This window comes from Misgurnus anguillicaudatus, chromosome 20, assembly GCF_027580225.2.
Source record: "Misgurnus anguillicaudatus chromosome 20, ASM2758022v2, whole genome shotgun sequence".
Taxonomy (NCBI): domain Eukaryota; kingdom Metazoa; phylum Chordata; class Actinopteri; order Cypriniformes; family Cobitidae; genus Misgurnus; species Misgurnus anguillicaudatus.
In genome coordinates, this window is record NC_073356.2 from 23,186,633 (window position 1) to 23,205,324 (window position 18,692).

The window sequence follows — 18,692 nt, forward strand, 5'->3', positions numbered from 1 at the left end:
AATTGGGTTGTCAAATAAATTAGACCTGTGATATTACATGCAACTGTATAATTTGTGTGAAAATAAGGCATCGAGTCAGTGGCGTAACTTTGTTTTGAAGTGGTGGGGATGCTCCTGGGGTCAGTCAAATCAACGAAAAACAATACTTTAATAAATCATTTATATGATAACTCGTCGGGAATGTTTATCAAAGTGTACGGGCATATGCCCTTCAGGTCCCCCGTTAGCTTCTCCGCTGAGATTTTTGACTCCAGTTCTCACACCAGGAATTTACAAACTGTATCGACAAAGAGTAATCATTTGGGAAAGGTCACTTGGCTGTTGCAATCCATTTCATTTAAAAACAGTTTATTCCAATGACTAAAAATGACACTGGTTAATGCGTTTATTGTGCTTGGACACTGAATAAGCAAACATTGCAAACAGCATAAGGCTCGAGTTTACTGGGGTTTCATGGACAGGCAACCGGCACGTTTACAGAAAGGATGAAGCACGCATTTCATATTGCCCGTGTTTCTAGAGTTGCGTCATCCTTTAATATAAGTTTTGATTACTTTGAGATTTTGGGTGATAAAATAATTCCTGTAGTTGTATTAGTTAAAGGGACACTCCAGATTTTTTTAAAAATATGCTCATTTTCCAGCTCCCCTAGTGTTAAACATTTGATTTTTACCGTTTTGGAATTCATTTAGCTGATCTCTGGGTCTGACTGTACCACGTTTAGCATAGCTTAGCATAATCCATTGAATCTGATTAGACCATTAAGAAGAAGAAGTTGTTTTATTTATATAGCACCTTTCCATGGCTCAAGGCCGCTTCACATAGTATTATAGAATACATTAACACCTCAACCTACACAATACAACACATAAGACCATACACAATACAAACACATTAGGACAGATTTAACAACATTATACATAATAAGTATTGAAGAGATACGTTTTAAGTTAAGCCTTGAAGGGTAGACAAAGTTGGTATTGTACGAAGTGAAAGGGGTAGGAAATTCCATAATTTAGGAGCATTAACACTAAAGGACCTACAAACGAAAACGAGGAATGGACAAAAGACCAAGCTCAGATGATCTGAGGGACCGGGCAGGAGAATATTAGCATCGCACTCAAAAATAAGCTAAGAGATTTTTATATTTTTCCTATTTAAAACTTGACTCTTCTGTAGTGATACCGTGTACTAAACCGACAGAAAATTAAAAGTTGCTATTTTTTAGGCAGATATGACTAGGAACTATACTCTCATTCTTGCATAATAATCAAAGATTTTGCTGCTGTAACATAGCTAGAGGAGGCGCAATGATATTACGCAACCGCCAAAAATAGTCCCCTTAGTATCTTCCAATAGCAGGGGACTATTTTTGGGCACTGCGTAATATCATTGTTTAACTCTAGGGGAGCTGGAAAATTAGTATATTTTCAAAAAAAAGTGGATTGTCCCTTTAAAGGTCACGTTCTTCCTGATACCATTTTTTAAACCCTAGTTAGTGTGTAATGTTGCCATAATAGCATAAACAATACCTGTAAAATGATAAAGCTCAAAGTTCACTGCCAGGCGATATATTTTCTTCAATAGAATTCCTCTTTAAAAGCCTACAACGAACGGTCGGTTTGGACAACAGCCCTCTATTTCCTGCTTTAATGACGTCAGCAAAACAGTTCGTTGACTAAACTCCGCCCACATGAATACGTCAGTCACCAGCTTTGGCTCAAACGGCTCTGCTAAGCTAAGCAGCTATCGAATCACAGCACACTAAACAAACTACACAATCAGAACTCGATACGTATTGCCTGTTTTGAGGACAGTGAAAACAGCACTATACAGATAAGTAAATTGTGTGAAAAATACCGCGTTTTTTTACACGTGAAACATGAACACATGTTATATTGCCCACTATAAACACAATCAAAGCTTCAAAATCACAGACAGAACAGGAGCTTTAATTCACTATTTCTATGAGTTAGTGTGTAAAATGTGTTGACCTTTTAAGACTATACAACAGTATTCAAGTATTTCAGTAGCAGTATGTCTACAAAGACTAAAAATTTAATATTGCAATTAAACCGAGCGAGAAGCATCGTGCCATGTATCTAAAATTCGAACACATTATTTTCTATGAATACTGTACACATACCAACGAAGCCTAGCGATGGCGTCTGTCCACTGTGACCTTAAGATGCTGCTCAAATCCCTGCCGTGCCACTCAGATAGTTAAACATTTAATAACATCATATTTGTCCCAAATTATTAACGAATATGTGCTTCTGGTGTGCAATACCTGCGAGATGTCCTACACATGACATAATGCTTCATGCCCGATATGCTCCCTCCTTTATTCATTCATGAAAAGAAAATTATACTGAAAGTGAACAAATGTGTTTTCCTCTATATTTGTATTTTTAAAAATTGGTGGGTCTTCAGATTACGTTGCGGGTTGATAAAGTTTGGAAGCCCCTGGTATATAGGCTACAATCCTTTGCATATAGGCTTATGCGTACAGCATGCTGTAATAAAGTATCTCTCAATACAGTATCTATCTCTCAAGCCTCCTACATACACAAAAGAGTTGAATTGCAGCATTCATGAGAGAGAGAGAGATAAATAAATAAAAGAATAGCAAAAACGCATCTTATTTTTCTTGCTAACACAATCGATACAGTGATACTTTCTTTGTACACTTTAAAACCAAGCGTAAAGCTTCCTCTGTTGCCTCAACACTCTATCATTCAAATTTGACAGCACTCAGCGAGCAATGGCACCAACCAATTCAATGCTTTCATCTGAGGATACTGCAAACAGGACTTGTGCAAGATGTTGCGTGATCTCCTGTAAAAGGCCCATTTCCCTGTAGCTAGCTAACGCCAAATTCTCAAGCAGCTTTTGTTGGAGTCTGGTGCAACCCTAAAGCCATGTTTCATAAAAGCTCTGAATAACATCAGTGTCACAAATGAAATCCGCTGGCCCTAATTGGTGGTAAAACTGAATTGCTAAGCATACTGTCAGCTTCCCTGTGGAACTGGTATTAGCATGACATTTGTTGAAGAAGGATTTGGTGAAAAATCTGATTTATATTCATTTGGGATTGCTAAACAGAAGACAGTAAGATATCCAGGTGTTACAATATTAATGACAGGTGTCAGTCAAGCACTGTATCCACAAGGTCTCCTCTGCTCGAAAAAGGAAATAATTCACATTTATGCTATCTTGTTGGAGTTAGAAAAGATTGACATAAGATCCAACTAACTCAGAGTTATCCAATGTATTGAGCACGCATGGTATAAGGGTGATTACCTGAAGTCGCTGCCAATTCGTTTGCCATTCTCAGGTTCTCCAGGGTCTGGACAGGAGTTTGAAGCCTGTTTGATGCCTCCTTCATTTACTGTGAATTCAGAGCACAGTTTGCCATTAGATACACACAGAGCCAAACACCTCTCCACACATTTTTGTCATGCAAGCCTCATGCAAAGACAAAACAAAACACTACATAATATCTACATGATTTAAAGAGATGGAACCTACATGTGCTCTCTCTCTCTCTCTCTCTCTTACACACACACACACACACACACACACACGCACATACACACACACTTAAACCATTAAACTGATAACTACTATGTAACACCTCACCACAAATGAGTCTCAGTAGTTATCGCTTGCTAAGAGTGGACTATATCTTGAAAGTGGAGATACTGGCCAAATCCCAGATCGCATTAACAGCTATTTCTTCTAAGTTAATGGTACACTTCATTATTCGTGCTCATGATAGGAGATTATAGGCGATGCCTTGACAATGGCCACTATGTGGAAAAAATGCTGACTCAAGGAGTTTAAAGTGTATTTTTTGGCAACACTTCAAAATAACTCTTTATTTGGTAACACTAAAAATTAGCATTTTAAAAGTGTAGAACTAATGCTTTATAGATCAGTAGTTTATGCACATCAATGATTTCAGAAAATATGAGGCCTGAAGTGATGTGCAACTTTGAACAATCGACATCTTAACTCTTTATTTAAACGTTTTAATAACGATGCATTACATTTTTTATGCATGTTTACCATTCAATTGCTCAACTGCACCATTAGCTTGCCTGAAAAATATCAATTTTTTATGAAAAAATCACATAAATTATTATCTAAATTTTATTTAAATTGTTTTTAGATATTGATCTAGATGTTATGTGTTAAATTCGACCATTTGGTGTTTAGAAAAAAAAACAGTTTTATGGGTACAGTTTAGGAAATAAATCATTTAGACCAGCAGATGCCCATAGAGACCCAATCATTTTACTGGATGTGGCCAACTGCTCAACATCACTACTTTAGTGATACATTTTGTGTATTAATGTTTATATAAACATTAGAAATGTCAATAAAAATGAAAATAATTTCAAATAGTATAATTTTTTGTAGTTTTTTATGCATTTTGAAATGTCTGTTTTTACAAAATGCCACAGAAATTTGACTAAATGGAAGGGTGTTTGTCTGTGTGTGTGTGTGTGTGTGTGTGTGTGTGTGTGTGTGTGTGTCTGTCTGTGTGTACGTGCGTGCGTGCGTGCGTGTTTGTGACTTTGTCTTTTTGTGTGTGTCTTTATGTGTGTGTAAGTTTTACTTTGTCTTTGTGCGCGCGTGTGTGTGTGTGTGTGTGTGTGTGTGTATGTGAGTCTGTTTTTGTGTTTTTTTGTTTGTGCGTGTGTGTGTGTGTGTGTGTATGTGTGTGGGCACGCACACATCTGTGTGAGCATTTTAGATATTTGTTTTGCATCTGTGGCTGTTTTTTTTGCCAAATTCTAGAAGAAATGCTCTCTGTGGCAGTCATACCTTTGTGTGTTTGTGTGTGTCTGTTTGTGTGTGTGTGTGATTGAGCATGTCTTTTCTATATTGCATTTGTGCTCTAGTACCAGGCCTACCTTTCTGTGTCAAAATTTTCAGAATTATTCTGGATGCATTGATTTTATTTTTAGGAATAACAAGAAAAAATGACTTTTTTTGCATTTCCCATTCATTTCAATTGGGGTCATTTTTACCCCCAAAGGGCCTCTTTTTGTGATTTTTTTACACCTCTTTAGAACAACCGAATCAAGCCCAGTTTTTTATATGAATCTTGACAGATAATCTGGAAAAGTAACAAAATCTTATTCCACTGAGATGAAGGGAAATGTTTTTTTTAACTAAATAAAAGTGTCTTGTGGGTAAGATTGACCCCAAGGGACTTATTAGGGTTAATCTAACCTGAAAGGGAATTTAAAGCACTTATGGCAACTTGTGTATGTCAAAGCTCTCTAAATGTATATTTACAAATGTTAAGCATGCAAAAAAATCTCATGGTCTTTGGAAATGTTTTACAATCTAGCATTATAAAGGTATAAAACATGGTAAACATGGACCACATGACCAGTATGTAGATGAGCAATTCTGATAGCTTTCCATTTGAGGCTATAATAGCTATGTCACTGTCATATCTAATTTTCTACTCAGAGAATGTGACTTGAAATGCAACCCATTACACATATGCACACAAATGAAGGGTATGGGGTGATGAAATAAATGCTTAATTAATATTGTACTTAACCGCACTATTAACATAATGAAGAACGCTAACAATTATTAATACATTTATGTGCACAATACAGCACTGAAGTTTTAAAATGACTTTTGCTAAACTGTATATTGAATACATTCATTTTAAACTTTTGTATAAACTTTTTAATTGTCCCACTTAAATCTCACTTGTTGTGCTTATCTGTGTGTACATATTATTACTGGTTTTAGAGTAGATGAATTTGGATTTTCTAAACTGTTACTACCAAAAACCTTTGAGTCCCAAGACAAACTAATGAGGCAGGGTGACTTTCTCTAATTGCAGTGGAGTAATTCAGAGTTGAAAACATCTGTTGTGTGGTGTTGGGCATCTAACAGCACTGTAAGTAATGCTTATGACAAGAGCAATTGTGAAACAGACATCTTGTTGTCTTACAAATGGACAGCATGAGGGGTCAAGACTTACATACACAATACATTATGCGTTTGGTATAATTTTACCGTCATGATTAAGTGATGCTGAGGACAGACAAAAAATCAGCAATTTTTCTTCTTCAATTCACAGGGCAATTTGGACGTTTGCTTCATTTGAAGTGGCTATTCACACAGAGGCTTTTACAACTTCTCTTAAAAGGGGAATTTCAGTATGGCTTGATGTTAGCATGCCGCTAAGCTAACTGTTATATCCTCTAATAAGCCTTATTGCTATCTTAAAATTATTCCAGGTGGCCAGAAATAACACAACATGGAGACTTTAACATACAACTTCCTTCCCACCCAAGTTCATTCCTTCCCTCAGTGGCATAGCCAGAAGTGTTCAACATAATGTATAAAACAGGGTGGGCAAAGCATACAATATGTGACCCTTGCTGTCCAAATGTGTCATAATGCGCACATTCTAATTTTGAGCTACAGGCAAAAAGACAGTAGGCTATACATTTTGATCGGAGTTGAGGTTTTTTATTATAAAAATATACATTAAGCACTCGTACAGCGATCCCAATGGACATGGATATTAAACATCTTAAATTATCGTTGTTTGTACGTTTTCTGAGAGGTGAACCATCCTAAATGCTTAACCTAATGGGCAAAGTTGTGCACTTGCACGTCTGCGTATTGGTTTTAAAAACATGTAAAAGGACTGTTAAAAAAGTTATAAAGAGAGATAAAGTTTGGGCCTTGATTTGATGTGTAAAGAGCTACAAGACTCGAAAACAATCTTTCTTATGCTCACTGGCAGATCCCGAAGTTTGGACACACTTAGATGCGCGAGTGCGTGAACCTGATATATACACACATACAGTATTACAGTTTTAATCTATTTTGACAAGAATTCACACAGATATAATCTGTTATGTCTTAAGGAAATGTTTGGTTAGGGTTAGTGTCTTAAAATTGACTTTGTTGACTACAGGTGTAGCATTTTTGATAATTTGCGAACAAATTTAAATAAATTTGCGAACAGGGGTCATATAAACTGTGCGTCAAATTACCCTTTAAATGGGAAAATAATAAAATAACTTACATACAAATATGTTTTAACTCACCTTTACATCCCTGGGGCATCTGGTTAAAGATCATAACAAAGTCCTTATTCCTATTAAAGCAACACTATGTAGTTTCCATGTAAAAATGACTTACAGCTCCCCCATGTGGTTGAAAAGTGCAACAGTGCCTGGTATCAGACACTCTTCTGCAGGCAGGGGGAGGGGCGGAGGTGTGTGCTCTACCCTCCACCGACACTTTCAGAGTGTGCTTGTAGCAGCTAGGAGACTGCTCAGGTTGCAGCAACAGTACAATTTGTCCAGTTAAAAGTTGTTCTATCACTGAAATAATTGTAGAGACATTATTTAAAGGTCAAAAGACTACATAGTGTTGCTTTAAAGCGTATCTGTCAGTTCGCAGAACTTCGCACAATGCAGTGTAATGCATAGATATAACGCTCAGACGTTCAGTAATCAACACACATTTTTTTACGTGTGAGAAGATGTCTTACTCAATGCAGAACAAATAATCGGAAAAATCATATTTAACGTTTCATTTTGACAAGCGTAGGGTACTGTAAGTCTAAACTACGAAACTGCACAAAATTGAGAGTGGAAACTTGATATATCTAACAAAATTATGAATAGATAGAAGTTATGTCATATGACGTTTATTCGTAGTGTTATTATTTATTGTTGTTGTTGATTTACTGAATTCTGTCCGAAATGGCTTTCTGGTTGGGTGGGCCACAAATCAAAGTAGCTACGCCTCTGCCTTCCCTACTCTAAAACTTAGTTATTTACAACTATAAAAGATCAGAAAAACAAGTTAAATTGACTTTAAATCGAATAGAAAACTTGAGGATGTGATGAATGTGGACTCATATTAATGGTGACAACAGCAAATAACAAAAACTACACATGAAAAAATGTACATGGTTCCAGCTGATAGAAAGAAACAGTCTGAATGTCAGTCATGGGAACTGTTGTACTTTCTATCTATCTGTCCATTCTTTCATGCATGACGGTCCAACCATCCATTTAAATAATGATTCTTTTCTGAAAATGGCAAGACATAATCTGATCTTTTCTGAACAGCAAGGAGTGCAGACATGGGTAAGCATTCAGTAACACCATTTAGTGTAAGAGTACTAGACACAAGCCTTGTTCTTTCTGCACACGTGCCAGCTGTATTTTCCGTTTTTTGTTGAATACAAGTCAGTGATGCGTGAGTTGATCCAAAATGAGTCATCCAAAAATATTTTTATGATAATCGTGTCGCGGTCATTCGGGTTGTTTGAAATAAAGATGCCAATGAACTATTTTAAACAATTATGATAATCGTGTCGCGGTCGTTCGGGTTGTTTGAAATAAAGATGCCAATTAACTATTTTAAACAATTACTACTTTTAAAAAATGTGGGCCAGGAAGCGGGTCGGATTTTGCGGTCCGAGTTGCAGGCGGGTTAGTTGAAAACATTGGTCGGATTGTTTATACATTGACTCACGCATCACTGATACACGTAAGCTGAGTTGACAATCCAGTCCTTTAAGAAAATGCAATGGAAGACACTACAGTTCAGCTATTGTGAATAAAATAATGCTGAAATATAATGACATTACTTAGCCTTTCCAAAATAAACTTTAATATAAGGACTTTTCCATAAGGATATATTTGTTTTAAATTTAGTTAGCTTTTGGGAGCAGAAGAGTTCACTGCAAAAGAACACGGATGTTGTGCTTCAATTTTAGTATCACATTTTACAGCGTAATGTGGCATTCAGTGACACAGGGCAGATTTTTTCTTTGAGGGACTGACTAATATCTTGACAGTATACCTTAAGGATAAAAGCTTGATCAAATGTTACCCTTCTTTGGAAAACAAGACAGTCCTCATAAATTACATTTAAATTCCCCAAAATCACTCTCAGGTCAAATTTAGAAATCTTTGTAGCAAGACAACTCTCTTTCTCTCTCTCTCTCTCCCTTTCACTGTCTCCCTCATAAAAAGGGTTTTCCATTTTATTTTATTTTTACTGTCAATTAGTCATGAATCTCACTGGTCCATTTATTTTCCTGATTGAATTTGTGATTGGTTTTAGCTTGATGTAATTCCCTCCCCTCCAATGATGCAATTTGTTGAAATGTATTTTATTGTAGTTACACCTGAAACTAACAACTTCAACAATGACCAAAAACATTAAACTTTTTGCTTGATTTGTATGATATATATTTATTTAGTTAACTTCTGTGGTTAAAGGTGCAGTGTGTCAATTTTAGAGGCATCTAGTGGTGAGGTTGTGAATTGCAACTTACGGCTCAGTCCACTGCTCACCCCTCGCTTTGAAACAAATAGAGAAGCTACTGTAGCCACCACCGGACAAACATGTAATTGTCGGAGACAACTTAGTAAAAAAGTTTATCTGTGAAGAGCTTCTGTAGAAACATGGCGGCACAAAATGGCATCTTCCATGTAAGTGGACCCTCAGTGTATGTAAATATAAAGGTCTCGTTCTAAGTTAATAAACACATAACGGCTCATTATAAAAGGTCTTTATACACCCCTGATAATATAGTTTTGTGTATTATTTTGCATTTCTGTCAAGATATCCTTCTAAAAATTACACACTGCACCTTTAAGGTTTTCAGTCAGCATATAAAATCTAAAATATTTCATATTATTTATTTTTAACCTGCTTCAGTAAAATTTTGTTTATTAACTGATGCAATACGCCAAATTTATACAAAGAAGCTTTAGACTAAACTCCCTTAAAAATATGGAACAAAAACTCACTACATCTTTAAAGAGATGAGAAAAAACCTTATATATACTGTACAGTATATATTACATGCATGCAAACTGTAATATTAAAGGCAATTGTGATTTATTGTATACTTTACTGTATATAAATTATATATCCTATTTTTGAATAGAACATATACAATATTCAAATACTAGGTGGTGCACGACACTTTCCATACACTACAGCTGTTGCTAAAAAACACGTCCTAACATATCATAACAAACATGACTCAACTGGCCATGTGAAAATAGTGTTGAGGTCAGGGAAGTGTCTTGCCATTTAACTTGCTGTTCTGTTTTAATGGGCTCTGAGCTGAAGCATCATGTTAGCTATTCACTATCCATCAGCCTGAGAGAATTTAGGCCTTTTTTGCTAGAAGTTTCAGGTTATTTTAGTGCATGTTTAGATCCTCCTATCGAATTATCCCACTTTAGAAAAGTTGTCTTTTTTTTCTCACATTCAAGGTTAGTCGAGTATGAAACCCACAGGGCTTTTAGAGCTCAATCAACAGTCAGAGAGCCAAGACTATATGTAAGACCTGTTATTCACATTGCCTCCAACTTATCCTTTGCCTCTCTCTCTCTTTGTGTATCCATCTAATTCACACAGACAAATACATACCCACACACACTTTTGATGAAACTCTCTCTTGACACTGTATCACACATTCAACTGCAACAGCATTAGATTCAAAATGCACACATCTCTATACTAACTTCTTTTTACTCTCTGATGGGAACTGACTGGTAAAAAAATTACATTCCCAGCATAAAATTCATCTCCTATTGAATATTTAATCTATTTTATGCAATATTATAAATAAGAGTCATTTTGAATTAATATTATTTTGTATATCACATAGACATTTCATTCTAGTATACTTAAATAAAACATGAGCACATAATTGGCAAATGCACAAATAATTCACAAACAAAACTTATTTAGTTGTTTGCACAATAGTCAATGCTTCATGCTCTTTCTTGGACTTTCCCCACTCACATACGCCATCATGCATAATGATATGTGGTGTTTGGGTGAATATATACACAGGACAAGCAAGCAAACAAGTAATAAAACATGCAGAGGCACGCACTCATTTCCTCAATTATCAATGCATCCACAGTGTTTCACCAGATATTGACCCTTTTAATTTTTTGGTTTCATTATATCCAGTAACCTGGTACTAGAGGTCTTCTCGGGTCCAAAGAAATGTACCCGAATCACTTTCTAACCGAACCTGACATGCATAAATATTTTTTTAAAGAAAGACCCGACTCGAGACAAACCCAACAAAATTAGACTCGAGTTAGACCCGACCAAGTGCAAATTTTTTTAACCCCACTGGACCGACACCGACGTCTGCAGTCTGCATCCCAACATGCACCAGCCAGACAAAAAGAAACCCCGGTGTCCTCGCAACCAATTTGGCCCGCTGCTCTATTTATTTTCTTTTGTTATCTGACTTTGACACCAAGGTAACCACATACAGTGTGTATTCAAAATTGATTGACAGGTCTGGCTCAACAAAAATTAACATATCGCCAGCCACACGATGTCGCTCTTGGCAAACAGAGGGGGATTGGACTCGATGCAAACACGTGAGACAGTTCGGGTCTTCTCGGGTCCATTCGCTAAAAACACATTTGGGTGATTCTCATGAGTGATTCTCATTTGAGTGTCCATTCTCAAGAAATCCGTGTCCAGCACCAGATTTTTTAAAAAGCCCTTGAAGCCAATTTTTTTTTTGCACATATAAAATTACGGTCTGAACTTACTATAACCATTATTTTTAGAGGATTTAAAAAATATCTCCTATAGAATTATTTACATGTTTTAGATTATCATTATTAAAAATTATCATTACCGCAACATGACATTACATTAAATAAATGCATTTACAAACTCATGTTTCGGTAATGAGAACTAAAAAGTTTTATCTGGAGAGAAAAAATAAGAACTGCTTACCTGGTAGCCATCTTGAGTGTCACAGTCAATTATGTCCATTCAAACATTTTTTTGTTGTTGAAAATGCTAGTTCATTGAGGGCATAAACAATGATTGAAAATAGTTGCGGAAAATGAGAATTTTTTTTCTTGGATACATTTATATTCCTTATTATTGTCTCTACATTTACCAATAATTACCAAATATCACATGTTTCTTTACTGTAAATGTAGTATAACATGCACTGAAGTTTTTTTATTTTTTTAGATTTTTTAATTTAATTTAAATTATTTTAAATATTTCCATGTCAAAGAACCCAAATCCATTTATGGACACGTTGCGGTAATGAAAATTTTCCCTTTAAATTTGGAAAAAACAGTGTAAAATGTGCAAAATAGTACATAAAGAGATGTTTGTAACTGTATGCTTCTTATTTTGATGCTCTTACTTTGCAATTACTTTTTTGATCAAAATGTGTCATGACACCTCATAATTTCGCGAGAATCACCCATTTATTTTAACGTACCCGAGGCTGCTAATATTAAAGTAATAGTGAAGACCCGTGAAGACCTCTTCCTGGTACCACCAATCAAAATATTTCAGGAACTGTACAATAGTAGTTCCCAAACTTTTCATTTTGCAACACACTCAAATATATATAATCTATTCCAGGACTCTCATATTTGTATATGGAAATATGAAAATAAAACATTTTATTATTTAAATATTTTGTATTTTTTATTTTCCTTGTTACTTTATTAATGAAGTTTAATGTAAGTTTAATTAAAATATCAAAAATAATTTATGGTACATCATCTCAAAATCAATGTTAGTCATTAATTGGACTACATTTTTTGTGTCATTCAACATAATAGTACAGTGACTTTTCGCAACCCACCTTATCCTACTATCCGACTCAGTTTGAAACCCCCCACTGTACATTGTACACCAAAACTTATTTTTTTTCTGACAGTGCATCCATTTGTATATTACATTTCTCATCTATTATTTAAATTTGAAGCTAATTTCATATCTTCACAAGTCTAGTAGATTTTTAATGCAACTTCCTTTAACAATAAAATACCTTTAGCTCTTTTTGCAATCATGTATTTAAAACCAGCTGTATTGAAAAGGCATTTAAGTCTGATACTAGCTGTTGTATTTAACCTTCTCTTGCCTCTATTTGACTTGCAAGCTGAAGCACAGAGTTTAATTTTAATAGGGATCTATGAGCAACATTGTGCCAGGAGCACTTTAAGCTATTATATCCAGCTCTATATGAAGTCTAACAAAAGACCCTCACCCATGCAGCTGCATGTCTGACCCGCTTTCTAACAATAAGTTATAGAGAGACGTGTGTGAGTATCTAAATTCGAACAAATACTATAACAAAATATTCAAAGCTAAACTGAACTGAACTGCGTTTTCTCAGTTTCTTTGTAAGTTTGAAGAAAATTTAAATCCTGATTCATCTTATCAGCAAGTGATAAATTGTGTATTCACTGCGGTTAAGGTGGCAAGCGTTTTCACTTCTACATCTAATGTGCCACACAGCTTCAAATACCCTGGAAACATATTAAAATAAAAAGCTACAATTCACACAAAGAATAGAAAATCCCTGAGTTTGTAGAGCAGAGCATTCACAACAAAATGCATGTTACGAGAAAAACAATGTAACTGGACATTTTTCTGTGCTTGACACCTACAATCTAGCATGATAACTTTCACAGTGGGTATACTCTTCTCATTGAACAGGATAAAATAGTACAAACCATTCTCACTGTGTTGTGTTATTGACAGGTGTATACTGCTGGTTTGGAAATGGTCAGGAAGATCATGCAAGCGGTATCGGCAAATAACAGTCCCCAAATAAAGCAATGAGAAATGAATCGAAATCGAAAACATGACACATACTGACAACATAAATACACAAAGGAAAATAAGACGAGCACAAAGCAAAAAAAAAAAGAAAGAAAGAAGAAGAGTCAATTAAAACAAACATGACGTTGTTAAAGATCATTGCAGGTTTTCAAATATTTTGTCAATGGGCGACATGCTGTTTTAGTTTATTTCAAGCTGAAGTGATATTATCTGCTTATTTGCAGGTAATTTTCCATGTTCTGTTCAAAGGCCAAACATTTTTCTTCATTTTAAAAGGAAAATTAATAATTGTTTTTATACAGGGAACCTATGAGTAATCGCATTGACTTTTTTTTTTTTTTGCATTTGGCAGATGCTTTTAGTGACTTCTGTTATCAGTACACTGTAAAAAATGTCTGTAGAAATTACAGTATTAATGGGTATTACTGGCAACTAGCTGCCAGTAACTTACTGTAGATTTTACATTTATGTTATTTACTGGCAACATTTTGTTCAAAGTTCAATGAACATGAAACATTTTTTGACTTTATCTTCTACAGTAAGTTACTGGCAACCAGCTGCAAAATTACAGCAAATGTTTGTGTACATATGTGCTGGAACACATTCCACTGAATGTTGAATGCAGATTTTAAGGTATAGGAATGATTTTGTTCCTAGCACAGCTATTTTAGCAATGTGTGCTGATTTAACTAAGCATTAGAAAGCCATTAAAAGAAAATACTCTCTAAAAAGTGTGCTAAATAGCACTAAAAGTGGTTCCTTGGCTTGTAATCATATAGCATGACAATAGCACCACTTATGGTTCTGCATACAGTAGATGCGATATAGGACTTAAAGGGATACTTTCCCCCAAAAATGAAAATGATGTCATACTTTACTCACTCTCGTGTTGTTACAAATCTGTATATTTTTTTTGTTCTGATTAACACAAAGGAAAATATTTTGAGGAATATTTGTAACCAAACCAATCAGAAGCCCCACCAACTTTCATAGTATTTTTTTCCTACTTTAAAGGGACACTCCACTTTTTTTGAAAATAGGCTAATTTTCCAGCTCCCCTAGAGTTAAAGGTAGGGTAACAGATTTGATCTGTAAGGTTTTGTCTTGTTTTTTTTCTGTATTGTGTATTTTTGTTATTTGTATTTGTATTTTGATTCTCTGCTCTGTTCGGACTTTTATTTTGAAAGCATCATGCCATGTCACGCTTCACACTTCCTGTTTGTTTTTGTATATAAGTCACTTCCTGTACACCTGTTCTCGGCTGATTATTACATCGCCAAAACCTAGTCTGTTCATCTGCCTGTTTCTGTACCTGAATCTGTTATCTGTTTATCTGTTACCTGGATCTGCCTGTGTTTTTGACTTCTACCTGTATTTTGGATTTAATGCCTGTTTGCCGCCTGCCCTGATATATTTTGCCTGTCTCTGGATTACGATTGTGGATTTACCTTTGGATTTGTTTGCTGGCCCTTATTGGGATTTTACACAATAAACACCTTTTGCACATGGATTCTCCTTTTCTCCGCTTTCTTTAAAGCACCCGTTACATGATCCTAAAACATTTTTAGTTATGCTGGTTAAAAGTCTGCTCACATCCTGATAACAATCACTGTTTTAAGTTGTTTAAATGTATTTGTAGAAATTTATGTCATCTGTGAAAGGCGTAGGACCAAAAAATGTTCCAACCAATCATAGATTTCCTTTTTTGTCCCTCATACGTAAGCATAATTTGAATGCCCACCGCGCAGCGAGTCCACGCAGACACCATACGTCATCGGCGCGTTCACGTGCGCTCACCTCCTGTCTGTAAACAGTGAGAACGGCAAACTTTTCTGCTGAATTGACAACCTGCTCAGGAGGCACAAAACTAAAGGCATCTTTTATAACAACAACAGAAGAAACTGCCTGGATCAGCAAGAGCAAAAACCCAAATGAACATCGGTAACTTTACTGCTTTACCACGAGATGCAAACAGCTGCAGGAGGCAAAGGGTCTGAAAGGGTCCTTGTACTGTTTATTTTGGTACGGTAGGTACGCTATATGTTTGTATTGAGATGGATTCGATATTCTACTTTGATGAAACATTGTGTTGCTTATGAAATTTGTGTTCATTTGCGAATTAGCGTTATCTACACAACCGAACGTATGCTTAAACTAATTCTGATGTAAAGCAGTTGTTTATGTTGGTTATTTTGGAAGTGTTATTCACTTTGTACTGCAAAGTTTTCTCACTGGTGAATGAGACATGAGATGTGACCGTCTGATCTGCGCGTGTTCATGTGTTTTGAAAGAGGCGTGACTTTGGATGGGGATTTGACTTGAGGGTAGGCGGCTACCGTTAGCGTTTTTCATAATGTGTTACCCTACCTTTAAACAATAGGTTTTAAAGTTGCGATTTCTAGGCCGATATGGCTAGGAACTATACTCTCATTCCAGCGTAATACAGACTTTGTTGCTGTAACATGGCTGCAGCAGGCTAAATGATATTATGCAGAGCCCAAAAATAGTCCCATTGGTATAACTTTCAATAGAAGGGGATTATTGTCAGGCATTAGTTCACGATGAAACTACAGAAGAGTCAAGTTTTGAACAGGAAAAATATTAAAACTCTTTTATGTCATTTATGAGCGCGATGCTAATGGTCTAATCAGATTCAATGGATTATGCTAAGCTATGCTAACAGTGTTACCGCCAGACCCGGAGATCAGCTGAATGGATTCTAAGACGGTAAAAATCGTAAAAAAAATTATTAACTCTAGGGGAGCTGGAAAATGAGCATATTTTCAAAAAGAAATTGGTGTCCCTTTAAAGTCAATGGGACCTCTGACCGGTTTAGTTACAAACATTCCTCAAAATATCTTCCTTCGTGTTTATCAGAACAAAAAATAATTATACACGTTGATTTTTATACAAATTATACAACATGAGAGTGAGTAAATGATGAAAGAATTTTCGTTTTTGGGTAAGCTATCCATTTAAAGTGGTTGGGAGCCAATAAACCACTTTTAGTGCTATTTAGCACCATTTCTTTTTCAAGTGAATGTTGCAAAGGGATGCATGCCTGCTGGAACATGCGAGTTGATTTAAATTTCATGTCTCTATCAAATTACAGATATTCTTAGGTGGATTGTGCTCGTAAATGTCTGTTAAATTGTCAGGTTAATATCTCTAAATAGATCCATAATTTCACAGTTTGTGTAAAAAATGCTTGAAATTTACGACCCAGAAACACAAAGCAGATCCCACAAGGTGACTTCCTCATTATGGCGTACGAATCGCAATTTTACGGTAAACAGCCATTTGAGCTTTTGAGGAAATAAGTCTCAGTTGGGGGTTAAATTAAAGTGCCTAGAAACTTGTGCTTGCGTGACATTTGCAGAAAATAGTTCATTTATGATTTTGCAGATGAACACTCATCAGCACGAGATGATCTTGCAATGATCTTATGGGTCACCGTTTGCCGTAATTGACTCTGAACGAGTAACACAGATTTACCATAAAATAGTAACAAAGGGTAGACTCACAGATAGAAAACTTGTTGCTGTTTTCTTTGCCAGGGAATAATTTTACTCCTCTAGATTTGAAATCTACAGACCTTTTCACTAGTTAAAGGGGAAAAAATGAAATAATGAAATCAGGTGAAACAGGTTTAAATAAATTCGTCAGCATTGAAAAAGAAACCATCATCAAGCGCATGAGGAAGAAGAGCAGAAAATTATAGCAGTGTCAACAATTCTCAAAGTGCTCTGCCAACAGAAAATATGAGCATGTGTTGAATAAAGGGCTTAAAATGAAAGCGAAGATCAATAAAGGAGTGGAGGACATGACTTCTGTCTGGTTGTCAACCTTGACAAGAATGGGAAAATATCTCCACACCGTTCGATGTGGAGCAGACTTTGTCTAAGGCCTGTGAGAAAGATTTTGGACCACAAAGTTTGCCAAAGTATTTCAAAACGATCAATGGCTCCGTTTTACTGACAGACATGCAAATAGCAAAGCTAGCAAAGCTATTTGTGCATAAAGCTTACACAAACATGTAGCCCATTATGTCAGGACAGAAGTCTTGTCAGAAATGTAAAGCATAATAATAATAGCACACAGTGAATACTTGAAAACATTGTATAGAATGCTTTCTTTGCATTAATGTCCCCTTTCCCTCAGTAACCCATGTAAATGGTGCATGTCATTAAACCAAATTACTGGATAATGCATAATGAATGCAAAGCAACGGAAACCGTTCCTGTGCTCAGCACATACAGTAAGTTATGCAAAGACCTAAAAATGAACCCTGGCTTTTGCATCCTATGTACTGTAATGTCACAAGGACAACTTGGTAACAAGTTAAAGGGACGAACATTAGAGTTCCATTAACTGCATAATATATGAACGATACTATGACATTATGTAAATTTCTTTAAATATGCTAATGTTTGTTTTCATGAGACCAGAAGCAAACAACAGGCTTCATTGCATTGTAAAGCTGCATCTGTCAATTTACAGGCATCCGCGTTTATGAATACACAGAAAAACAGCTGTTTTTATTTTAACAGATGTAAATGTTTGTCTCTTTAAGTAACAGAAAAAGATAAACAGAAAATGGGGTCTGAAAAGAGCGTAAATCTGCAGTGATGGCAATTCAGATGACTTGATCAGAGCCATGCAAGTGCACGTTCAACACCGGCTATATTCCTGAAAAGGTTTTTTTATATTTTTGTTGCAAAGGGGCCTAAGTTTAAAAATGTAGCCAGCACATGAATATAAATGAAATAAGATGTTTGCCCACCCTTACATAATGTTATACGAAACACAGTTTTAACATTTGTGCTTTCATTAAACAAGCAATTTTTCCAAACAATGTTAGATTCTAAATAAAAAATGTCATGCCACAAATGTGTTTTTGTCAATAGAAATGCTGCTATTGATCTGTATCTTATATATTTTTTCATGACTGTATAATTTTGGGGAACAGATTTTTTGTTACAGGTTACAAACTAACAAAAATGACAACTTTATTCAGCATTGTCTTC

General features: G+C 35.6%; 1 protein-coding gene across 1 annotated transcript in view; it reads right to left on the reverse strand.

Annotated features, from left to right (window-relative positions):
- Nucleotides 1–18,692, reverse strand: part of csmd3b (CUB and Sushi multiple domains 3b) — a 507,791-nt gene that overhangs the window by 224,433 nt on the left and 264,666 nt on the right. Inside the window, exons 7-8 of the mRNA XM_073858336.1 lie at nt 17,190–17,267; nt 3,304–3,391 (exon numbers count right to left, since the gene is read on the reverse strand). Coding sequence (XP_073714437.1) covers nt 3,304–3,391; nt 17,190–17,267 — 166 coding nt within the window. The remainder of the gene's footprint in view (nt 1–3,303; nt 3,392–17,189; nt 17,268–18,692) is intronic.